The sequence below is a fragment of the Lolium rigidum genome, chromosome 4, assembly GCF_022539505.1.
Source record: "Lolium rigidum isolate FL_2022 chromosome 4, APGP_CSIRO_Lrig_0.1, whole genome shotgun sequence".
In the NCBI taxonomy this organism is placed as follows: domain Eukaryota; kingdom Viridiplantae; phylum Streptophyta; class Magnoliopsida; order Poales; family Poaceae; genus Lolium; species Lolium rigidum.
Genome location: NC_061511.1, coordinates 199,515,755 through 199,531,829, shown reverse-complemented (window position 1 = coordinate 199,531,829; position 16,075 = coordinate 199,515,755). Strand labels below are relative to the sequence as shown.

General features: G+C 44.0%; 2 protein-coding genes across 2 annotated transcripts; both read left to right on the top strand.

The window, feature by feature from the left end:
• The first annotated feature begins 1,036 nt into the window (after positions 1 to 1,036).
• LOC124648026 (protein ALWAYS EARLY 2-like) lies at positions 1,037 to 5,910 on the top strand. Its single transcript, XM_047187857.1, has 5 exons — positions 1,037 to 1,141; positions 2,268 to 2,457; positions 4,593 to 5,041; positions 5,137 to 5,336; positions 5,404 to 5,910. The coding sequence occupies exons 1-5, from the start codon at positions 1,037 to 1,039 to the stop codon at positions 5,810 to 5,812; spliced, it is 1,353 nt and encodes a 450-aa protein (XP_047043813.1). The 3' UTR covers positions 5,813 to 5,910.
• Positions 5,911 to 12,459: 6,549 nt separating this feature from the next.
• LOC124706841 (histone H3.2) lies at positions 12,460 to 12,870 on the top strand. The gene has a single exon (XM_047238510.1). The coding sequence runs from the start codon at positions 12,460 to 12,462 to the stop codon at positions 12,868 to 12,870; it is 411 nt and encodes a 136-aa protein (XP_047094466.1).
• The last annotated feature ends 3,205 nt before the right edge of the window (positions 12,871 to 16,075 follow it).

Genomic DNA, 16,075 nt, shown 5'->3' with positions numbered 1-16,075 from the left:
CAACAATGCTACTATAAAGCATCACTCTGAAGCATGACATCCCAGGGCACAACGTCATATAATAAAATCCCAGGGCACGACGTCATATAAAAAAGTACTTAAAATTATTTTCGAGATAAGATTATTTTATGCCAAGTAAAAAGAAAGTTATTTTTGTCTAAATCCACGTGTTCTGCGGCAGCGTCTTTTTTTAATAGAAAATTCTGGCAGGCTGCTTGATATTCCAACGGGCCATATTAGGCTAGCGCTGACGGCGGCCCATCAAAAAGTGTCATCGTGCAACATTTTCCTCCTTCTTCCTCCACCTCTCTCCACCTCCATTTCTCCCCTTCTAGAATCCCCTCTCCCCCTCTCAGCTGCAGTGAGCTACACTGCACCTATCCCCACCAATTCATCGAGGGGTCTGCACCTCCGTGCTATTCCGATCGAGCTCCTCGAGCCATCCAACCCTAGCCCCATCCTCACTACCGCCCGAGGAAGTCTCCAGGCCCCTGCCGCTGCCGCTCGTGGAGGCGCAGACGTCCTCACGCGTCGAAGTATTGCCTCCTACTCCCGCGCACTGGATGTCTCTCTTCTGCATTCTATTGATTGCTGATCTATTGTCTGATTCCCGTGCGTGTGGGCCGAGGCGCGGAGCTGTAACATTAAATCGGGAAGTTCTTCCTTGCATCTAAGGGTTAATTTACTGCATGTGCGCCAGCAATGTTACGTGTGCAGCACTTTAGGCTAGGCGTTCTGCGGTCTCCTAGCACCTAGGCACGCTTAAAGTTAAATGCACGCCTTCTTTATCATCGAGCTTGCAAGATAGTGGTTCTTGTAATAGTACAGAGTACACACCCTAATTTTCCTTATATATAAAACATTAGTTCATGAAGGTTGTGTATGTAATGCATGTTTTATTTATCGCAGATATATTGTTAGCCTTCCTGCCTATCTTTTTTTTTCCAGATTACCGTTTGCAATTTCATCTAAGAGCTATTGAAGTAAATCATCTAACCTCCAGTGAATTGTCTTTCAGGTAGTTCTGTGACTATCAATGGTTTCCACAAGAAAACTGAGAAACCTAATCAAGCGCAATGCCAAGATTGATGAAGATTGGAATGATAAGGATGCAACAGTTGTACATAGAAGTAGAGTGCGAGTAAGTATCTGCACTTTGCAGTGTCTCGCGTTTCTTAAATCAATTTTTGATCTGTCTAAGTCCACACATTTGTAAAGGCTTGCAATGGCAGCTCCAAATTACAGGCCAGTGGTATGACTTAGGCAAAAAATGCCAGCCTCTGATTTTACAGAAGTTTTAGTGTCAGCTGAGTTTTATTGTAAAATTCTGTGCTACTATTGTCTGCCATATGGGCACTACTTTGTATGGTATGAACAATTGTGTGTTTCTATTAATATGCCAATAGCATAGATGCTAAAGCACTTTCTAATGAAACAATTAGGATAACTAAGCATATATGTATAAACAAACCAGTATTTTTGTTCTTGCGTGCACTTTATTTTCTTACTTTTCTTATTGTGTAATATCCTGAACTGATATTTTCTTGATACTGTATGTGGAGCACTAGTGTCTACTGTCAAGGATTATTCAATATCTCTAGACATCTTATATTTGTGTGGGAAAAAATTCAAGCATGGGTTGGGAATTCCATAAAAGTACTGTACTGAATGTGAGGTTATTATTGATATATGCAAAAACTATATCAAGTACAGACTCTGAAAACAAGAACTATTTGTTGCATCTGGTAATATAGCAGTATGAAATGCTTAGGAGCTCCAACTATCAAGATTGTAATAGTCACAGCACCTGCAGGCCTAACAAAGTTAGCTGCCTGTAGCCCCTGTATAGTTCTTTCTTTTTGCTTTCTTTCAGTTTTTCGTAGCCTTGCTACAACCCTGTATGCTCCCACCTTCTCAGCGGTTTTCTCTAATATATAATGATGCACGCCTAGGCGTGTGTTCGAGAAAAAAAAAAATAGTCATTTGTTTTGACTACATTAAGCTATGTTATGTTTAAAGGCTGACATCTGCAAGCAACATTCTTGAGGTGTTACTTCAATATCGTCAATTGAAATGAATTTATCCCGTATAAGATTACAGCATATGGGTGTTCTTGTGAACTAGTGGAATGGTAGACCTAGAACTTATGGTGGCATATGTGCAGCCTTGGGTTACACTTCAGAAAAAATATTCTTCCAGTATGATATATCATTTTATTGCGTTTATCTAGAATGTTTGTAACCAATGATATCTGATCTGAACTATAGGATCGAAGTTACAGTGATTGTGAGAGTAACGGTTCACCGGAAACTTCTAGGAATCCACAGAAGCCTAATCTTCCCAAACTTCAGTCTATGTCGAAGACATCTGATACACGTTGCCCTGATCTATGGCAATCTCAGTCTGATTCATCGAGCTATGGATGCCTTTCTTTGTTGAAGGAGAAAATTCCTAGAGGTAATTTCAACACCAAATCTAAATGTGTTAGAAGAAAGGAAAAATTCAAGTATGGGCAAAGCTTTCAACTACTTAGTGACGAAATCTGGCACTGTTTAATCATAAAAACAATGTTACAATTTTTAATTTCCTTGAACAAAGAAAATTTAAATTGAGGTATTGAAACATACCACGTGGTGTTGGAAAAAGGACTCCACGAGTGCCTGTTGCAAGCATGTACCACCAAGATGACAAGATAGGTACAGAAAATAGACAATCAAAACTTATTAATGGCAAGGATGAAGGTGCTCATATAGCTGCTCTTGCTCAAATAGGAGGCTCACCTCAGGTTTCTCAAACACCTGGAAGATCGAGTGATCGTATGTTCCTGTCTCCTGTTATAAAGTTGTACAGTGCAGTATCTTCTCAACTATCGTATACAATATAGACATATTCATATTATCGAATGACAATAGCATTCCATCAAGATGGACAATGGGTGGAGTTTCTTCTTATATGTATGTACAGTACAATATTTTCTTGATTGTGTGGTGAAACGTAGGTATGTCCTATGCTGTCATGGTCAACCACCATAAACTATCAATCTCCCTACCATGGGAACCTCAAACATAACTATGTAACAGTTAATAGATAGAAATCGATGTTGCCATACAAACTTCCTTCTGTTCAGCTTTGCTTTGCGCCCATATATTATTTATTTTGTTTTGTAATGCTTGATCCTCCCTCTGTTTCAAATTAATCTGTATAGTAGCTTTGGTCAGGGTCAAACTTTCTAAAGTCTGATCAAATATGTAGGAAAAATTATAAGGTGTAAGGATAACTTGTTAGAATTCTTGCTTACATATCTATGGCACAAACCTTTGGTCCTGATCGCATGATTGGACTTTGTTTTGCAGATGAAACTTCAGCTTTTGATTCATTACATACATTAGCTGATGGACCTGTAAATATTCTACGACCTTTTTCCAATGCTGAAACCGGTTAGTCTTATCTCATACTATGGATCTAATTTCAGAAGTTGCAAGCTATATTTTCATTATTTAATTCCCGTTCACCTTATCTTATCCATTAACATTTAATAGTATTTATTTATCTGATGATTATGTGGTGTGGCGGTGGAACCATGCAATGGAGAGTTTAGCAGTTTAGTACTTGAGCTCTTGCAATTGTATTTATTTGCTTATCTCACTCTTCTTGACAATGTTTTTGTGTGGAGATACAGAGTTCTTAGACAGAGTCATAGGGATTAGGCTACATGATAGACAGTGCTGTACAGCGGTGGAGTCAGAGCTGATTATCTGTGGGGTCCATTATATAGTTATAATCTTCTGTGGAGTCTAACCTTAAAGGAGTTCTGCATAAATTCCAATTTCTTTTTTTTTATCCGAACCGCAGGAGCTCAGCCTTTTCATTTATAGAGGGGGGGGGGGTGGATTTTACAAGCCAAAAGGAAGATTTTATCAGAGAGCCAACAACCTGGACAACCTCTGAGAAAGACAAACAGACAAGAAAAGGTTGCTCACAGCTGACCCTAGTCAGCCCAAACTCCTACAACAAGTGGGCAGTTTGGACCTGATTGACCTCCTCTCTTATGTGCTGGACAAGAGCAGCAATATTCATGGCTTTTCCTTCAAAAATGCGCCTACCACGCTCCTTCATACAAGGACCATTTATGGACCCCCACAGTTCCAAATGTGCCTGCGCCGCGCCGCCACTGGTGCAGCCTTATGTTTTCTAAAAGAAATGGACGCAGTGAAGCACCTGCATACGTCGTCGACTAGTTTCCAGGCAACACTGTAGTTGTGCTCTGCCTTGGATGTATACTCTAAACAAAGATTTTCTCTGCATGACTACATCTATTTTACCTGCAATACACTTAATTCCATTTTTCGGCTTCTATTTGTAACAACAAGACTTCTAGATACTGTGCATACTGCTAAGAGGTCAACAAATTGTTTAACCAGGTCCACAGTTAGACTTTTCATAAGTTCATGCGTCAGACCATCATGTGAAAATCCCACAAAAGTTATGTACAAAATGTGATTTAGCAGAATTAACTTTTGATTGATATGCTAAGTTTATCAACGGTTTGTGTTTGATTTGTGCTATTGATACTGCCCATACTAATTTTTCAGAATCATCAGCACACATTAAGGGAAGCAAAGACAATGAATCCGATGACAAGCCTAGTGCTCCTGCAACAGTACAATTATTTGAGGAAAATGCTAACTCCATAAAAAGGAAGAAGATTAAAAGGCTGTCAGGAATTGCAAATAATGAGATGGTTACTAGGAAAAGTGCTAGACTTATGAAAGATCCACACCATGATGGGAGTACTATTTCTGAAGTAGAGCAGAAAGATCCACGTAATGATGGGAGCGCTATTTCGGAAGTAGAAGCCATGGATAATATGGACGTAACACAAAATGCATTAACTCAGAAATCTGACTCGATGTCGAAGGCTATAAGCAGTCACAAATTAGGCATTTTGAAAGCACTTGCTCCAGAGTATAAGCCCTCTGAGGTTGTTGCTGATTACCGCAACAATATTACCAACCCAGTGAATAGCGTTGTTGATCTTAAGGTTGGATGTTTTGTCAAGAAAATTTGCTGATCAATTCATCTCATCATTTGCAAGGTTTAGAAGTTGCAACTTATATTTACCCTGACCTCTTGCAGGACAAGCTCCGGAGATGGTGCATGTCTGAATGGTGCTGCACTGCAATTGATTACCCATGGTTTCCCAAGAACGATTTTTTTGCCGAGTACTTGAATTTGGGTCATGAGTCAGCGAAGAATGAATTTGTCAAGTGCCTGAATCAAGTTGAGCTGGGACATGCGCCAAAGCTGACTCGTGTTGAGTGGGGTGTTATTACGAGGTCTGTCATCATTCAGTTGATTTGTTTGCTTTAGCTTTTGTTCATTTTCTGAGTCTATTTTTTGCAGTTCTTTTGGAAAGCCACGTCGATTCTCGAAGCAGTTTTTACAGGAGGAGAGAGAAAAGCTTTCTCAGTATCATGAGTCAGTTGGACAACAGTATCCTGATCTTCAGTCTGTTGTTCGAGAAGGCCTACCGACTGACCTTGCTCGGCCTTTAGCAGTTGGACAGGGTGCTATAGCCTGTCATCCCAAAACAAGGGAACTTCAGGATGGCAGTGTTTTGACTGTTGACCGTAATCGTTGCCGGGTTCTTCAAATTGATGGGTCGGAGCTAAAAAACGGTTATGAGTTTGTGATGGGAACCAATATGCAGAGGGAAGTGACACACCTAAGGTGGAAGATAATGTGCGAGGTTAGTTCGTCGAGGGTGAACATACGGGACCTCCCAGGGTACTTGCTTGCCAACGATTGGTAGGCCACAGGTAGTTTGTGCCTTTGTGGGGATTACGGTGGGTGGCAGGAGAGTTAGTAGGTACTGACAGGATCGTGCAGAATAACCGTGTATAGGTTAACGTTTTGGACTTTTTTTTTTTTTTTTGAGAATAAACGTTTTGGACTTTGATATGCACATCATTAGCTGATATCCACCATGCGAGTGGCAGCATGCTGAGCCTGTTATTTTGGTGGCATGTAAGCACGTAGGTCGTGTGGCCTAATTGTTGGTGTGTCGATAGTAAATGGCATGCCAATGGAACCTGGTAATGTAATGGTTAGGTGTCTACCAGGGATTCAACTTCACTGACTTTGCCAGCCCACAAAGTCACTGACTTTGAGTCACTTACAAGTGGGGCCACGTGGGACCCACATAATGAAGGGTTCCACCTGACCCCATTTGTAAGTGACACAAAGTCAGTGACTTTGTAGGCTAGCAAAGTTACTGAAGCTCAATCCGTCTACCAGATGTGAACTATTTATCCTATCGAAGCAGGTAATGTAATGTTTATGGAATGATGAGACATCCGTTATTTTATTGCATTTTAGTGTTGTTGCTTGGTTGCAACAGTTATATTGCAAATTTACAGTCCTAAGTTTGGGCAAATGGGATGTGGGCATGTTTGGAATATGAATTGTCAGCTTCCAACATGTCCCATGCACCTTGTTCGTTGGGACATCGTACACGAAAAGCATCTTGGGACCGTGACACATGTGTTGAGGCCGTGACAAATGTGTGGCACACACTGGTGAAAGAGAAGCTCTCAGCGTATTGGACTGTCATCCCACACGTTTCACCCACTATAAATCGTGTGCAACATATTTGCGATGTTGGTTGTACTTCCACAGTTTTTTCTTTCATTCTCAAATGGTGATACATAAATGGTCTTCTAGTATGTTTCCGAGATTGCCTCCTGGTATTCCATTTGATGTGTATAGCCTCTTTGTCTTCCTCTTGATGTCGATGACGCAAGGATACATGTGGAGGTGGGTGCTAGCATCTAGCGACAGAAGGTAAAGGTAGGACATGGGCACGCGTGAGAAAGGCCCCCGCGAAGGAAAATCTCACAATAGGACGAACGGTGAGACTAGGGCGATGCACGGTGATACTAGGGCCGAAAGAGGGGGGGGGGGGGTGGCTTTGTCTTGATGGCTCTAAATGTCGTAAGGAGTTGTCACCGGACAATCCGCTGCTTTCGGAAAAAACGTAGTTACCAAATTTCACCGAAACATTCGCCAGCTCTTAGTTAGTCCGATATGGAACATCTTTCAAAAAAAAAAATAACTAATCAAATATGTACAAGTAAAGCATGTATCATGATTTCGGGGAAGGGGGAGACTAATGTCATATGCTGGGAAAGAGGTCATGATTAAGCAATCCTCCAAGCTGTACCAACATTCCGTATGGGAGTGTTCTTGTTGTCAAAAGGAACATGCGAACAAAAAAAACTCCCTCATCGCTAAATTTTAATGGAATGGATCTTTGGACAAGAAAGCAATGCACTGGCTTGCCTGGGACAAAATTGCAAAACTCAAGAATATCGGAGGTATGGGATTTCGAGATTTGCATTTTTCAATTTAGCACTTCTTGGGAAGCAACGTTGGCGACTCCTTACACATCCACGTTCCCTTTGTCCCCAAGTACTTCAGAGTAGGTACTACCTGAATAGTGATTTTATGGTCGTCACCTCGCGATCGTTGCTCCAATTCCTCAACGCCATTAGGGTTCAGGGAGGAAGTATTGAGTTCTGTTTTAATCCAAGTCTAGTTGTTTTTGCAATAATAATTGTACATATTATGATTCTGCCTCTGCAACAAGTGGTACTCCCCGATTTTTGCCATGGTACTCGGATGTTTATTCTGTAGTACGAGTTAATCCGATCACTGATTGGGGGTGAATGAACGGTCTATACTCACTTGAGGGTACAGTAAAACTGCTCCCCCCGATTATACGACATGAAACGAACCTTTGTCAAATCAAAATCTAACCAATCAAAAAAAAAATCCAAGCGATCCAACAAGGTATCGAATTTCATTATCAGCTAGATAACGAAACCATGTTCAGGCAGATTACAAGTATCACAAAATAAAAGGAAACGTCGCCCTAATGCTAGCGTCTGACGAAGCAGCAACATAAACAAACTTGTAGCCTTATTACAGGGAACGATGGCAGGGCAACACATATGAAAACGATCTCCCACCGAGATCAAGCCACAAAACAAATGAGCATCAGGCGATAGACATCAGAAAAATCAACATCCACATGCAGTCCCCCATCGCCTTTCTTCAGACAATGTCTCCAGGTTTCTTGTCTTCGTCTGGCTTCTTATCTTCAAGACGAAGTGGAGGATCTGGGCCAGAATTCCGAGTCTCGGCATTTCCTCCTGTTGATGCCATCGCATGAGATTATCTGCGCCAGCACAAATATCTGCGGCGTCTTTCTCACCATGGAGCCCTGGAATGTTTCTAGCTTCAGTATTCTCCCTAGCTCTAGTGTCGATTCTTGTATTATGGACTCCAAGAGACTCCACCCTGGAACTCATCCTGGGCGCAGGCTGCTGTACTCCACCACCAGCAATCAAAGTATTGCCATCACCTGGAGATTCATTGAGAGGATTATCAACCTGAGAGAGAGAGGTTCTTCTTGTGTGTTAGGCTCTGGCTGAGAGCCATCAATAGGGATAACCATTGCAGTTCTCTCATGCCTAAGAGAGGGGGTAGCATGCAAGAGCAAGGACGCCATGACCCTGTGTGAGATAAGGGACATCAGAAGTTTGAGAGTTTTCATCAGATCCACTGTTGTCATAGTCCACCATTTCATCAGACGGTCCAGCTCCTTCATTCACATTTTCAACAATTGGGTCTAAGATCCCACTATAGGCTTTCTGTATCATAAAATCTTTATCACTTTTCGACTTGGCAAGAGAATTGATGAACTTGCTAAAGGAATTATCAACATTCTGACTAAAAGAGCCTCCTCCTTCCTTCAACGGCACAGAAGCCAACGCATCAACCACCTCTTTTTGTACCTTAGGTAGAACAGGGGACCATTTATCATTGGCGGTAGAAGAGGAGCATGGCCCTCCCTCCATCTGACAAACATTTGCAGAAGAATCGTCTTCAAACAGCTTCCTCTTACCAGTGTCCTTGTTTCTTGGAGTAGGTGATATTTGAACATAGTTCTATCTATGATTACCAGTGTGCGAATTGCCAGCGACTTTGGGAGGAGAAGATTGGGAGCCAACATCAGAATCTTGTAGCCCAGTTCTCTGCCTTTTTTGTGTACCTTGATTGCCTTCATTGCCTTGAGTATCAGCAGGCACACTAAATTTTTTTACCAGCATTGGGGGTGGGATCAAACAACTCCCTGGTATACTCAAACTCATAGAATCCCTTCTTGATTTCTCCAATTCTTGAGTTGGGAACAAGATCCATGTCCTGACTGCCAATCTTCACTCTCACATAAGAGAAATGCAGGAGGAAATTTTTATCAAGAGCAAGTGGCTTTCCAACAAGACTGGTTGCATAAAACACTGTTGACTTGTTCCTGAACTTCATTGGTATCCCTTTTATCCTAAACTATGCCTCCTGCATGATAGATATTGGTTCAATATCTTCGGACCATTTCTCTAAGCTAATGTAGCACCAGGCACAGTTCTCATGAACAACTTTCCAAAGTGAGCCAATTCATCAATAGCTTTCGCATAGGAGAATCTAGTCCTAAACTCAGTGGAAGAAACTTCTTTGGCGAAAAAGCGCCAATTGATCTTCATAGACTCAGCCCAAACATTGAACTCATGCTCAATATTCATGCAATTCACCTCACCCTTCTCCACAGTGATATGTCCATAATTAAGTTGGTCAATAGGATAGTTATCTTCCTCAGTAACATGGATTGAGTAGAAGCCAGAACCAAATTCCTCACTGCCGAAAAAGGGGCATTGTATTCCCAAGGATCACACTCTTTACAAATAGAAACATGATGACTACCACCACAGTTACTGCAGATGCTATAGCACGAGTTTCTAGTAGTATTATCCACCTTTCTACCAGCGCGAACCAATGAAGCTGGAGTAGGTGGAGATACAAAGGATCCCACCGGCTCCGGCAACGAAACAAGAGAAGGCGAGTTGTCTGCTACTACCCCTGACCGAGTCTGAGTTTGGATATGAGGAGCTACTGCTACAACATCTGCAACTACAACATTAGAGGATGGTAGGGATGAGGTAATCGGACTTACATCAACAGATCGAGCAGAGGTAGGGTTGGAAGAAGCGTCATGAGTCATCTCAGCACGATGAGCCCACCGATCTCTTGCCCTCATCTCATCTTCTTTGCGGATCCTCTATGCGAGAGCACGCTCGCGTGCCGTCTTCTCAGAGATCTGGGTTGCCTCCCGGTGACGCTCTTCATCGAGTCGCCCACGCTCCTCGACTCTGCGCCGTTCTTCAAATCGGAGTCGCTCTTGATCCGCCAGACGCCACTCATCTTCTCTGTGGCGGTTATCCTCCTCCCGCCACCATTCATATTCACGGCGACACTCATCTTCCCAACGACGTTTCTCACCACGTCGATCTGCATCAGATCCAACCCTCGACGATATCCGAAGTAGTTGCATGGTGAAGATCTTCTCGGAGGAGAGCGGCAAGGACCGCCGAACCTCCGATCCATCCTGGGTTGTGAAACGACCTGCGCAAACGACCTATGGTCGCCGGCAGTCGTCCCCGACCAACTCTGCGTGGATTGGGTGGAGGGAGAAGTGGATCTGGGCGACGGAGGGAGAGAGAAGAAAACGACCGCTCCGGTCTCCGCTATTTTAGGGTTCGCCCGAAACTGGACTGGGGGCAAACTGATTAAATCTCTCACGCGTATGCACAGTGTTGGGCTGAAGCCCACCGTCTCTCCCAAAGGCCGCCACGGACGCTGGATCCAAAGCTTTGTTGTTTCGATGCAGCCTAACCACATCGTAAACTCGTGCAAGGGGCGGTCCGCAGCGATGGGCTCGGCCAAAGAAATTCCGGTCCAGGCCGCACCCCAGAACTGTGCCGACCACGATTCGAACTCCATTAATTTCCTGCGCAACACCAAAATCGAACTCACAATCATGGCGGTCGGCTTTGCATATGAAATTCCGATCAACAGCAAGCAATCGGATTGTCAATCGATCCTGAACCAGAACGCCGGCCCTATGAGAAATAAGACCATCTCGAATGGAAAGGAAAACCGCTGCCCGCTCAACTAGCGGCGACGGTTCCCCATAAGAAACCCTTTACGGTGGTGTTGAAGATGGCGGAGGGAGTGGTGGCGGTGGCGGCTGTGGCGGCGGACTTGGTGGGTTACTTGGTGGAGACGTCATCTCGGCTCTTATGACATGCCCATGCCGATCCAAATCATCACTGCAATGCAAACATGTACTTTATAACCAATCAATTTTGTTGTATCGTGATTTTGGTGAAGGATACAGATCAGGTGACATGCACCTTTGTGACATGCGGCCTAAATTCAAATTTAAACATTGCGAAAAAATTTGAAAAAAATCATGCATGTTCACAGCACATATTAAGATAACCCCTAAAAAGTTCAGATCAAAATTCGAAACATACATCAAGAAACAAAAAAGAGAGATCTGTCAATTTTTAGGAGTTATCTTAATATGTGCTGTGAACATGCATGATTTTTTTCAGATTTTTTCACAATGTTTAAATTTGAATTTAGACCGCATGTCACACGGTGACATGCAAAAGGTGCATGTCACCTGATCTGTGTCCTTCGGTGAAGGGAGTAGTAGGAGAGATAGAGCGGTCAAAAATGCTTTGCAAATTATGGTAGCCCCTTCCATTTCATGGAAGTAAAATCTCAGACAGTTTCGTGAAATGGAGAGTATCCCACACTTTCTAGATAACAGCGACTCTTAGAGATCGTTTGGTATCTATTATTTGGGTCTAGAATTCTGGAATTTATTTTGAAATTACATAGGTGGGCTGTTTGGTTGCCACAGAATTGGGCCATTATTTCATTTAGAAAATCCAGCAAAATGATACCATGTGTAAACACAATTCCGAGCTGAAACCTGTCATTCACGTTTCTCCATTGAAGCCATTTATAAAATCAACATTGAAATCTACTGTCATTTATAATTCTTGTGGCAACCAAACAAGTATCCATTTATGGAATTACGATATAAATAAAATGAATACACGTATTCATTTCAAAATGCTACTCAAAATGTATTTGGTGGCGAGGAGCAAATCATCGCGCTATCCCACCTGGCACCTCGGGCCTGCATAATACGCGGGCAGGAACAGGAGCCCAGGAACAGAGCACGCCTCCAGGATCTGCTCGACTCATCTCCGCCCAACCAGAGCACACTAGCCCTCTCCACACGGATCACCCTACCGAAACCCGATCTCAACCGTCCACATCCAACCCATCCAACGCTCCTCGCGCATCTTCTCCACCAAAAAATCCAAAACGGACGCGCCAACGGCGCCACCATCACCAAAAAATCTCTCGCCACGCCTATTTAAAACCGCCCCATCCCCATCTTCGTCCTCACTCCAAATCCAGTGCCCCCAAATTCCGAATCCCAATCCCGCTTCCCTCCTCCTCAACCACCCCGCGCACAAAGCCATGGCCCGCACGAAGCAGACGGCGAGGAAGTCCACCGGCGGCAAGGCCCCGCGCAAGCAGCTGGCGACCAAGGCGGCGCGCAAGTCGGCGCCGGCCACCGGCGGCGTCAAGAAGCCGCACCGCTTCCGCCCGGGCACCGTCGCGCTCCGCGAGATCCGCAAGTACCAGAAGAGCACCGAGCTGCTCATCCGCAAGCTCCCCTTCCAGCGCCTCGTGCGGGAGATCGCGCAGGACTTCAAGACCGACCTCCGCTTCCAGTCCTCCGCCGTCTCCGCGCTGCAGGAGGCCGCCGAGGCATACCTTGTGGGGCTGTTCGAGGACACCAACCTCTGCGCCATCCACGCCAAGCGCGTCACCATCATGCCCAAGGACATCCAGCTCGCGCGCCGCATCCGTGGCGAGAGGGCCTAGGCGACCATGGTTCCCGTTCTTGTACCTGTGGGTGTATCGGTCTGTGTTAGGTTCTTGTTTTAGCCGGTGTTGAGTAATGGAGATGTGCTAGCGTTGTAAGAAATTTAATGTTTCTTGCCTTGTAATGGCGTATTCTGATGGTACCATCTTGTTGTCATCAGTAACTGAATCTGTCTCTGATCCTCCTCAATGCTTGATTTTCCTTGTATGTGTTCTTGTGCAGTTGTGCTAGAGTGCGATTTCACCAAATGGTGCGTTAGATTATCTAGCTTGTCAATCTTTCTGTCAGTTTCCGCTATTGTGCTCTAAATATCTATAGCAGTTTCAGCTTTATTGGTGGCTGGTGGTGTCAGACATCACTAATCTGCATGCAATCCTCTGAACCTGAACTAACATGGTGTTACGATGGTCGTCTTCAGTTCATGTTTCTGCCACTTGATTATAGTGCCACCATATTTTACTGTTCAATCCACTGATTCTTGTGAACTTTTGCTAGCTTTAGCTACTGTTTTCTAAATTGGTTTCATCCTTAGTTTAAATGTTGCCTTGTAAGCGTATTATTTTGTGATCACTAATCTTGTCTGTCTCTGAACCTGAACGAACTTGTTGACATGCTCGTGTTCACTTCTACGGATGCACTAGTTGCATGCCAGTATCAATACATGTTTCTTTTTTCGAGATTGGTATAAATACATGTTTCGTGTTCAGTGTGCAAATCATTGGATGCTTTTCTTGGCTTCCTTATCACAACTCCTAGAAGTGTCTCAAGTCTGAACCTTGTTCCTCTGCTGTATAAATAATGTTGAAACTACATAGTTACAATACAGCTTCTATGGATGTCTTCATCCGCAGTGTTTATTTTTTGATGAAGTGTTAACCACAACATTCAGTATTGCTGTATAAATAATGTTGAAACTACATAGTTACAGTACAGCTTCCATGGATGCCTTCATCCGCAGTGTGTTTACTTTTTGATGAAGTGTTAACCACAAATTTCAGTAGTATTTATTCAGAACTTTTAACTTTAGCTGCTCCCGGTAATTCAAGTGCCAATTTGTCTGTACCTAATATACAATCAATTAGCAAATTACGCTCTCAACACAAAACACGAATTCTGGGAAGTTCACAATTTGTGCTTGAAAAGTTGATGATTAACTGATACCGAACATATGCTTGGCAATGACTGCATTTTCTTGTATGTGAGGTTGTGTCCATATGATATTTCAGCCAATCGCCGGTCAGATTATACAAACTTGTGAATTTTCCTGCCACTTTTAGTTTTAGCTCGCGTGTTCTGAACTTTTTTTTTTGTTGCTTATATGATGTTGTGGCTGCGTCAAAATTCGCAATACTGCGAGTATATCTATTGCGCAGATTTTTGAAATGATCACGTGAGATTTTTAATTATGTCTAATCTAGTTGGATATATCTGAACCTGAACGAACGGACTGTTAACATTCTCCTGTCCGATTCCGTCTATCTACAAGCTGCATAATGCTACCACGCTGTTTTATGTTCAGAACGCAGACTATCGCTCAATCCTGGAATCCTCTGAACCCTTCTCCTGTGCTGTATAATTTTAGCACCACAAACATAGTTAGTCTGAACCTTGCCACACTGCTTAATTACGGCACAGCTTACAACATGGATGTCTTCAACTACAAGTTTTTTTTGAAGTGTTTATCACAGACTACAGTATATTTCTTAAGAGTATGAATCGAGTTAAAATCTTCGGTGGACAAGCAAGAAATATTTAGTCTATCTGATCCACCGAGAAGAGAATTTGTTAATGTAAAAACCAATTGTTAAGCAAGAAATATTCAGTCTATCCGTATAATTATCACCCCTTTTGTGAGTAAGATTACAATTGTTATAATTCTATGGATACTAGAATCTTTATTATTAAATTGGAGTTGGTCGTTTAACACTCAACGCGTTTGATGGTCGTTACTGGAAGCATCCAGACCCTCCAATCTATTTTCCCTGTGTCCGCTTCGTCCAATCAAGTCAGAGCTCACCCTATCCTCCTGTCAGCGCTGAAGTTAATTATGGCATATCATCAATCACGAGATGGTAATCATATCTTAGGCGGTCACCGTAATTAGCAAGATACGCTCGAGATCTTCCATTTCCTATTCTAGACCTGAGCTCGTATCGCGTAGGATTTCCTACCCTGGTTCCCACAGCTCCACGGCTCCCATGCGGCGATGACGGCCGGAACCGCTGCGACGATGAGCTTCTCCATGCACTGCCGCATCGGCCCCACCCGAACCCCCTCTCGGCTTACATTCACGAGATCGAATTCTGACCTCCAGGTATATGCCTCCCGCCGCTTGGATCTCACACCAAAGAGGGAGATGCCGTCGAGCGGAGTCAGGTCGAGCGGGTTGAGTTCTTCCACTACACCGAACCATCAGAGTCTCCTTTCTGTTGATCCGCCTCCTCCTCACCGCCGCCCCGCCCGCCTTACTTACTTTCCCCTCACCCACAAGACAACGTCGGCGGAGGTCGCCGGTCATGTAGGAGGCGGAGGGGATCTTTGACGAGGAGCACCTGCGGTCCAGCATGGGTAGGCTCTCTGCGCGCGCGGGATCGATTAGACGCGGCCGCAACTTTGCTAAGAACCAGCTACTGTAAACTCTCTGCGCGCGCGGGATCGATCAGACGCGGCTGCAACCTTGGGGTATTGCTGGGCCCACTCTGATTCATCATGCGGCGCTTGCGGTTCTCATTGGATTGATGCAGTTTGCCCTCCATCTGGATGGCTGAGTCCACCAGGGCTTCTAAGTCAGCAAAGGGAATGTTCACAAGCACAGTCTGCATCTCATCGTGCAGTCCGTTCAGGAATCTCTCCTTCTTCTTCTCGTTGGTGTCGGTTTCATCCGGGGCGTACCTTGACAGAGTGAGGAATCTGTCGCGGTATTCCACCACGGACATCCTGCCTTGTTTGAGTTCCCGGAACTCATCCCTCATCTTCTTGATTAGGCCCGGGGGCACATGGTACTTGCTAAACATGAGTTTGAAATCCTCCCAAGTCATCATCTATCCCGCATTTATTGTGCGGGCGCTTGTCCACTAGGCTCTGGCAGGTCCTGATAGGTAATGGGTGGCGAACAGTACTTTCTCTGGGGCTTCTACTCCCGCAACCTCTAGGTTATTCTCCATTGTCTGGAGCCAGTCATCGGCATCAAGTGGCTCTTCGGTC